The sequence below is a fragment of the Aulonocara stuartgranti genome (genome assembly GCF_965226115.1).
Source record: "Aulonocara stuartgranti genome assembly, chromosome: 3".
Lineage (NCBI taxonomy): Eukaryota > Metazoa > Chordata > Actinopteri > Cichliformes > Cichlidae > Aulonocara > Aulonocara stuartgranti.
Genome location: NC_138941.1, coordinates 76329378 through 76338203, shown reverse-complemented (window position 1 = coordinate 76338203; position 8826 = coordinate 76329378). Strand labels below are relative to the sequence as shown.

Below are 8826 nucleotides of genomic sequence, written 5' to 3'. Positions count from 1 at the left end.
AGAAGAGAAGGACAGGGCCCAGGTCCATATCAGTACTGTGTGGCTACTACTGGCATGTCCATCGAACTGGAGGTACTCCTGGAAAGTTGAGAAAGTCTCTATATTGATACAAAAATGTGACACAACAATTTCAGATAGAAAATAGTGTGAGTGGTGAGAGAAAGATTTTTTTGTGTGTGTGTATTGTTGAGAATGTTCAGAAAAAACGGCAATTATAGATTAGAAAAAAATGGACAACAGTCATTCACAGTTATAGTTTAATGACTTTTCAAATGTCGAGTGTTTATATGAAAATAATTGTAATAAAGAGTTGGAAATACATACATACAGTCTCAAGTTTATTACATAAAACTGAAAAGCATGATAAATACAACAATCTTTAATTCAATTTTATTTAATTTCATTTTATCTCTACAGCGCCAAATCACAACAACAGTCACTTCAAATTGTAAAGTAGGACTTACAATAATACATGTAAAGAAAAACCCAACAATCATTTTACCCCCTATGAGCAAGCACTTTGGTGACAGTGAAAAGGAAAAAAAACTCAAGCAGTATCAGGCCCAGGGGCAGCCTGATAGTTTTTGCACTTGGTAAAGCAGAGATGCTGATCATTTTATTAAACATGAAAGAATTTAGACACTTTTGAACTCTTAGTGATGCAACAGTGTTTTTTCAACTTTAGAACTGGAAGCAGAGTTTGGACCCGGATGGATCCTCGAGGCTCCTCACTACGATAGCCATAATGATTCATCGAGGTGTGCATCTTCGTAGCTTACCAAAGTCGCACTTTTTTGAAAGATTTTTTAGCGCCGTGTACCACATAAAATCGGTTGGGGTCAGTAAGCACAACCAGAATTCATGCTCAAGGCACACCAGATTATAAGACGCGCTGTGGATTTCTGAGAAAATTAAAGAATTTTAAGTGGGCCTTATATAGTTTCAAATGAGGACTGAAGCCTTTGCTGTTTATTAGATCAGCCACATGTATTATGATCTCTCAATACAATCATATTCTGGCTATAACTGCACTTAAAATCTATTGAGCCAATCATTTCGGCTTATATAGCCGAAACATTTTCAAATCATGAGCTCCCAACAATGAGTGAAACAGTAAGAGCATGTAGAGAGTGTGGAAACATCCCATTAAGAAAGAGAAATCAACTTTGTTTTAATGAGCTCAGACTTGTTGAAAATGCAGAGGAGCTGGTTGTGAACTGAGCTTCACAGAAACACAACATACTGATATTCACTTTGAAGCTTTGAGTGGAAAAAGACAGAAAAAATAATGGGAGCTTCTATCTTTAAAGGACTGAAGAGCAAGAAGTTTACAAGGAATCATTTAGAACAGTTTCAAACATCAACTGACTGAATGTATGAATCTGAAAATGTGTTTCTGGGTGAAAGAGACAGACATGTACAGACTGAACTATCTGTTCAACATTCAGAGTGTTTCTCTAACAGGAGACACTCTTTACACTCCACTCAGCACAGAGTCACTGAGGAATCAGAACTATCAGGCCAGAGTGTAAACCCAGGATAAAGAGTTTCAGTGAATGTGGTGTTGAAGGTGTGGAGGTGGATCAGAGTGTCAGAGGAGACTCTGTAGAAGGACAGAGTGCCAGCAGGACAGTCCATATACACTGCTACTCTGTTAGAGACAGAGGAGGAGGAGGAGATGGATGTTCTTTTTCCATTATACCAGACAGAACGAGGACCATCATCAGAGCAGCTCAGGCTCCAGGACTGATCATTGCATCCAAACCTACAGTCTTTACTGCCTCCTTTCCTTCTGATTCTTTTGTAACTCACTGATATAAAAATGTGTCCTCTCCACTCGACCTCCCAGTAGCAGAGGCCAGTCAGACCATTTCTACACAGCAGCTGAGGATAAAAATCAAATCTGTCTGGATGATCAGGATATGACTGAACCTCCTTGTCATATGTCACCTTCCTGTTGTTGTTAGACAGTTGGAGGTTTGTGTGAACTGTGTTTGTGTCAATTGTGAGTTGACAGGAATCTGATGGAGAGAACAAACACAATCCAGCTGCAGTTATTGATCCATCATCTGTTCATTGATTGACACTTTGATGATGACAGTCAGGATGAGTGATGTGACAGTTTGAAGATGGTTGAATGTGTGTTGCTTTGTTTTCATCAATCACATTAAAAACACACTTACACTTTCTCAAACCTGGTCTCAACCATTGGCCCCCAGCAGGCTCCACCCTGAAAGGAGAAAGGAAAGAAAGGAGACCAGATCAGACCAGCACAGTCTCTTTCAGCATGCACACATGGACACTGCATCGCTCTCATACACATACTGTTAGACACTAATAAAGGAACACTCCTACATTTTCATTGTCGTCATTATCTTTATATTCCTCTTCTGTTTAGCTAAAAAGAACACCTCCTTGCCTTTGCTGCCAGCTGTTTTCTTCTCTTAGTGTCAGTGTGGTTACTGTAGATGACCTCTGACCTTTGAGTGAGTGCAGCGTTTTAATGTGTTTTAATACTACCTGAAACCTGTTCATCTTGTGATTTGTCCACATGCACACAGAGAAATTTCTGCCTCTTTCATGATATTCCAATCAGCACATTAGAAACTATTATCAGCTATCTGTCTACATTTGTGTGACTGGGATAAAGAGAGATTGAAGTGAAGGGGTAAAGTGTCTTAATATATGTCTTAACATTAAAAATGATCAAAGTCCCAAAAAATTGGTTTTCCCTAACCCTAATAAAAAAGCATTTTCATTCTTAATGAAATATAAATAAAATGACAAGTTTGATCATCATGAGAAATGTTTGAGTAGTAAAATGGACTGTTCTAATATCTGAATTTTGTGTTTTCAGACATGATACAGCTTCAGGCTTTTCCACTTGTGTGGAGGAAAGTAGGAAGATAAGAACTATATCCCCAAGTTATCATACTCCAAATGGACCATGTTCAGCATCTCCATTGCCGAAGCTGCTGCACTGAGTTGCGGCCGGAAGGTGTTTGGTTTCTGTCGTGGTGGTAACCCCCCAACCAAATGTTGGACACCAGACGTGAAGAAGGAGTCCTATCAGGCTTGGTTGGCCTGTGGGACTTCGGAGGCAGCTGACAGGTAACGGCAGTCCAAGCTGAACGCGGCATGAGCAGTGGCTCAAGCAAAAACACAGATGTTGGAGGAGCTCGGAGAGGCCAAGGAAAAAGACTTTCGGACTGCCTCACAAAAATTCTGGCAACCCATCAAGTGACTCGGGAGTGGAAAGCGGTGCTCTACCTGCACTGTGTATAGGTGGACCGCTGCTGACTTAGACTGAGAAAATTGTCGGGCGGTGGAAGGAATACTTCGAGGACGTCCTTAATTCCACTGGCACGTCTTCTGTGGAGGAAGAAGAGTCTTGGGATGACCCCCCCCCCCAACCTCTGGGGGTGAGGTCACAGAAGGCAGTTAAACAACTCCTTGGTGGCAGTTGTGGCTGAGGTGAGGCTCTGGATGTTGTAGGGCTGTCCTGCCTGACATGCCTCTGCAATGTTGCGTGGAGATCAGGGGCAGAACCCCTTGACTGGCAGACCAGGGCGGTGGTCCCCATTTTTAAGAAGGGAGACCAGAGGATGTGTTCCAACTACAGGTGATCACACTCCTCAGCCTCCCTGGGAAAGTCTATGCCAATGTGTGAGAAAGGAGAGTCTGTCTGTTAGTCAAACCTCAGACACAGGAGGAACAATGCAGTTTTCTTGATACTGCAGGTACTTGAGGGCACATGGAAGTCTGCCCAACCAGCCTGTTTGTGTTTTGTGGACTTCGACAAGGCATTCAACCGTGTCCCTTGGTGTTTTCTGTGGGAGGTGCAGCTGGGGTGTCTGGCCCATTGCTACGGGCCATTCGATCCCTATACAACTGTTGCCAGAGCTTGGTTTGCATAGCTGGCAATAAGCCAATAAGCAACAATAGAGGCCAGTGTAAAACTATACCAGCACACTGCACATATGGCAACTGCCATATTATAATGTTGCAAGCAATCCCAAACTCCAGTCTTCTGTACTCCAATGTGCAGTAAGAAATCTATTATCCTCAACAGTTCTTTCCAGGAACATCATCTGAACAATTTTCAGTATAAACTTGCTGGTCCTGTCATAACTTTTTCTGGCATCACATGTTGCACAAATCTTTAAGCCACATTTAAACTGTTTGCTTGTCATATACTGTTTGTGTGTTTCTCCAGATATCACAGGATGTCTGATTCTTGATATGGAACTCATTTTCTGCATGAATCAACAAAAAGGCTAAGTTAAGGAGAGAGGAAATGTTTTTTAACAATTTCTCCTTTTTTAGGAGGGTTTTTGCATACCTGAGAGCTTCCAGTCTCTTGTGTAGTTGCTTCTCTTCAGGGAACCGGTGCTTAATTCCTGTAAATGCATCTTAAATCATAATTGGTCCATTAAACATTTGACAATGTTCTAACTAGCAAATCAAATCAATTCATGTTACTTTAGCAGTATGAGGGCTCTGGTCCCCCACAAGCATTGTGTTTTTTGGGCCTGTTGCAGTCTTAACCTAATTCTATCTGTAATTTTTGTTTTGTCAAATGACTATCAATGTGATGGCCATCATCATGACTACATATTACTAAACACGAGTTAGTCATCCTGTTTCATTCTAAAAAATTAACCCAGTCAATCAACAACAACAACAAACTTTATTTATATAGCACATTTAAAAACCAGTGGTGTACCAAAGTGCTTAACATGCAAGAGGGTAAGATGAAGTAACAAGGAAGGATGAGGGCTATGGCAAGGTACCAAAATGTGCTAGCAGGTTGAATGGAATTAAAACACACGAAGGCAAAAGAATTGCATATAAAAGCATAAAAGAAGGCTAAGTGTAGAGGATAAAACAGTCAATTTTTTTTTTTTTTAAATTATTTATTTATCTTTGTCCCGTTTGGATCTATAGCCATCAGAATTGTTGTCTTAAGGCCAAGAAAGATGCCAAGCGGATTTATTTTATCAAGTGGATCATCGTGGCCTTGCCATATTGGTCCATTTGATTGACCTTTATTATAATTATGAGTTTTTTATTTTCAGTTGTTACCAACGGGACAGACATGACTGTGGGATAGGACAGGGGGAAAGAATGAAAGAGAGGGAGAGAAAGAAAACTAAAGGGGAGAAGAGACAGTGAGAAGGGGGGGAAGAGAGAAAAAACAAACAAACAAACAAAAAAAACAAAACACCTGGATCACCTGTATGGAGAGAAAAAAAAAACAGAAGAGAAAGCAAACAACAAAGAGCAACATAATAAGAAAGAAAAAAAAGCACCATCACAATAAACTAGCTAGCAATAGATATCAATAGTTACTAAATAATAAACGATATTGTGCAGCACGCAAGATAGACAGCGCACAATGTGCTTTGAGGCAGCAGCCAAGAAAGCTGTAGTCCACGTCTGTGAATACCCATGCGTACACCTGTGTGCATACCTGTGTGGATCAGCATGCTTGCAATCCAAAGGTTTCTCCATGTAATGATCTGCTAGGGAGTGTGGGGGAGCCACAGCCCCGTCCTTTATGGTATCAAGCAGGTATGGAGGAGATCAAAACTCCAGACATCCAGAGGCCCCCAGAGCACAAGAGACCAAGGAAGACCCACAGAGGGGCAGCCGCGCCACTGTTCTAGTAAGAGCTGAGGAGAGTCCCAGATGAGGGCTCATTCAGCAGCCGCGGAGCAGAAGCCAGGGGGAGCTGCAGTGACCTGCCCGTGAGCTCCGCCGGCAGCCAGCTGTGCCTGAGTGACCGAGCCCCAGGCCGAGAGGCCGGGGGCACCCCACCTCCGAAATGGCCCGAGCGAGCCCCAATAAGCGGCCGCCAAGGAGTGAGCCGGTGTGTACCTGGACGCCCACCCCCAGACACAAAGAACCACCAACGCACCGACACCTGAGGGAGTCCGCCACCGGCAGGGGAAGTGGTGGTGGGTGGAGATAGGCCCTCCAAGGTTTGGAGGCCTGAGATGTCCCCAGAGAGGTGGCGTCTGATACCCAACCTGACATATAGACACAGACATACAGGCACACACAGACACAAACATCCATTCCCACCCTCATGCTCTCATATGCACTTACACCACACTCAACTGACGTGGAGACAGACATAAAGAGACGCTGTACACACAATCACACTCCCCAAGCGTACTCTACCAACCGGGTCTAGGTACCCCTGCCCCTGGAGGGGGGAACTGCACCCAGACCCAGGTGGTGTTACCCTTTTCCCTGCGGTGGGGAGAGGCAGACCGCCCCGACTCCGCAGCAGCAGGGAGGCCCCACACCCCAGACCGCAGTCGGACGGCCAACTCCTCCTAGCCCCCCCGCTCCAGCAGGCCGCAGAGAACGGGGGTGAGAGAAGACTCCAAACCTCCCTCCACCCGCTCATTGTAGTGTTGATGTATGTGTGTTCTAAGGTGCAATTAAAACCCAGGAGGGCATGGAACTACCTGCCAGAGAGCAGCAGGTAAGCGCATAGTCCCTCCTGCTAGCCCTCAATGTCTACGTGTATTTAAAATTGAGAGGTGGGCAACGATGCCAGGGGTGAGGTGTACACCTTGATGGTAACTTGGACTCCGTGTATCGTGCCCACCCCCAAGATCCTATATGTATGTGTAATGAGGGTGTGAGTAATGTGAATGTCTAAGTTGTGGGATAAAATTGAGGCAGAGGCAGCCAGAAGGGGACAGAGGGGGGGGGGGGGGGGGGGGGGGGTAGCCTCCTCTGCACCCTGGTGACATACCCCTACTCCAAGGCCCTGTCAAGTCAAATTTTTTTTAAAATGAATTAAAAGCCAAAGATAAGAATAAGTGTTAAGCTAACTATCAAGCAATCGTTAACTGGTAGAAAAGGTGAGGCTAAATAAGTGGGTTTTTAACCGCGATCTGAAGGAATGGATGGAATCAGACTCGCGTATAGCGATGGGGAGGTTATTCCATAAATCGGGTGCAGCCAAGGCAAACGCGTGGTCACCTCTATTCTTCAGCGAAGATCTCGGCAGTACCAAGAGTGACTGGGAAGATGATCTTAATGCTCTAGTAGGGGTGTATGATCTAAGTAGCTCAATGAGGTAGCTTGGCGCTATATTGTTAATAATTCGGAATGGTAAGCAGCAGGATTTTGAATTGAATGCGGTACTTCACGGGAAGCCAATGCAGATCAGCAAGAACAGGGGTAATAGAGACACGCCGCCCACTACCAGTAAGGAGACGAGCAGCTGCGTTCTGAACAATTTGGAGTCTATGGAGGAGAATAGAGTTAGACCGAAGTACAGTGACTTGCAATAATCCAACCTAGATGTCACAAAGGCGTGGATAAGCTTTCCAAGGTCCCTATGTGGAACATTATGTCTGGCCTTGCTAATAAGATGCAATTGATGGAAACAAGATTTAATAACAGAGGACACTTGTTTATCGAACTTAAAAGAGCTATCCAAAAATACACCCAGGTCACTAACAGTGTCAGTGAGGAAACTGTTAAAGGAACCGAGGGAATTCACGAAGTTGGCTACGGGGGACTCTACTGTCAAAGACGGTAATTTCCGTTTTCCTGTCGTTTAGATTAAGAGAGTTACCTACATCTGTATGTCGTCGACATAACAATGATGTGTGATGTTATACTTCTCAAAGATTGCGCCTAAGGGGAGCATATACAGTGAGAAGAGCAGGGGGCCAAGGACAGATCCTTGAGGCACGCTGCAGGAGACAGGTGCAGCAGAGGAGAAATAAGGGCCAAAATTGATCGAGAAGGACCAATTAGAGAGGTATGACTTAAACCAATCTAGGGCGGCACCTCCAATGCCAACTGTGTGTTCAAGCCTCGCTAATACGATGTTATGATCTACCATATCAAAGGCCGAGGATAGATCTAATAGGACCACGATTGAAGAGCGTCCGGAGTCAGCAATCAGAAGGAGATCATTGAGGACTCTGAGCAAGGCCGTTTCAGTACTTTAACAGGGTTTGTAAGTGGACTGAAATTTATCATAAATGGCATTCGCATCCAAATATGGCTGGAGTTGTGAAAGAACGATCCTCTCCAGTGTTTTGGACAGGAATGGAAGGTTAGAGATCGGCCTATAGTTCCCAAGATCGTTATGATCAAGGTTCCTTTTTTTAAGAACGGGCTGGACAACAGCGCATTTGAAGGCTAAAGGAACAGAGCCTGCAAGTAGAGATATATTCATTAGAGATAGGATGCTGGGTCCAATTACACTGAAGCAGTCCTTAACTAAACGAGATGGAAGGATATCATAAGCAGGAGAGGTGTTCTTTGATTGGTCAATAAGTTGCTTGAGAGTATGGAGTGACACCGGCTCAAACTGTTGAAATGATGATGAACAACCAGGGGTGGGAATAAAACTTGACACTGAGGGGAGCGAGAACTTAAGCTGTAAAACTTTACGAATAAAATGAGTTAAAAAAATTTCACAGAGAGCAGGAGAGCATGCCAGTGGCATTTCAGGACAGGGGTTAACCAATGAATTGAAAACATTCATGGTCTCAACTATGTTTTTGTGTGGGTAGAGCATTTGGGGGGTTAAACCAGGGGAGATTACCTTTTTGTGAGCAGGAAGTCACACAAATGCACCCATATCCACACACACTCACTCACCTGCACATATATACAGACTTACAGAGACACACATACACACACACACACACACACTCAGTGCCCCCCCCCCCCATGGACCATGTTGGGGGGGGGGTGTTGCAGTGAGTGTTTGTGTAAACTGTGTCACAGACTAAATGGTTGCAGCGGAAGCTGGTTTTTTGGAGTGGTCTGAGACCGAGGGCA

General features: G+C 44.2%; 1 protein-coding gene across 3 annotated transcripts in view; it reads right to left on the bottom strand.

The window, feature by feature from the left end:
- Nucleotides 1-331: 331 nt before the first annotated feature.
- LOC309703514 (uncharacterized protein) overlaps nt 332-8826 on the bottom strand; it is a 28694-nt gene continuing 20199 nt past the window's right edge. Inside the window, exons 11-13 of one of the 3 annotated variants that reach the window (XM_082528403.1) lie at nt 4343-4412; nt 2184-2230; nt 332-2021 (exon numbers count right to left, since the gene is read on the bottom strand). In XM_082528403.1, the coding sequence (XP_082384529.1) occupies nt 1486-2021; nt 2184-2230; nt 4343-4412 (653 nt within the window). In that variant the 3' untranslated portion in view covers nt 332-1485. The remainder of the gene's footprint in view (nt 2022-2183; nt 2231-4342; nt 4413-8826) is intronic. The other 2 variants (XM_082528404.1, XM_082528402.1) reach the window with 2 other exon arrangements.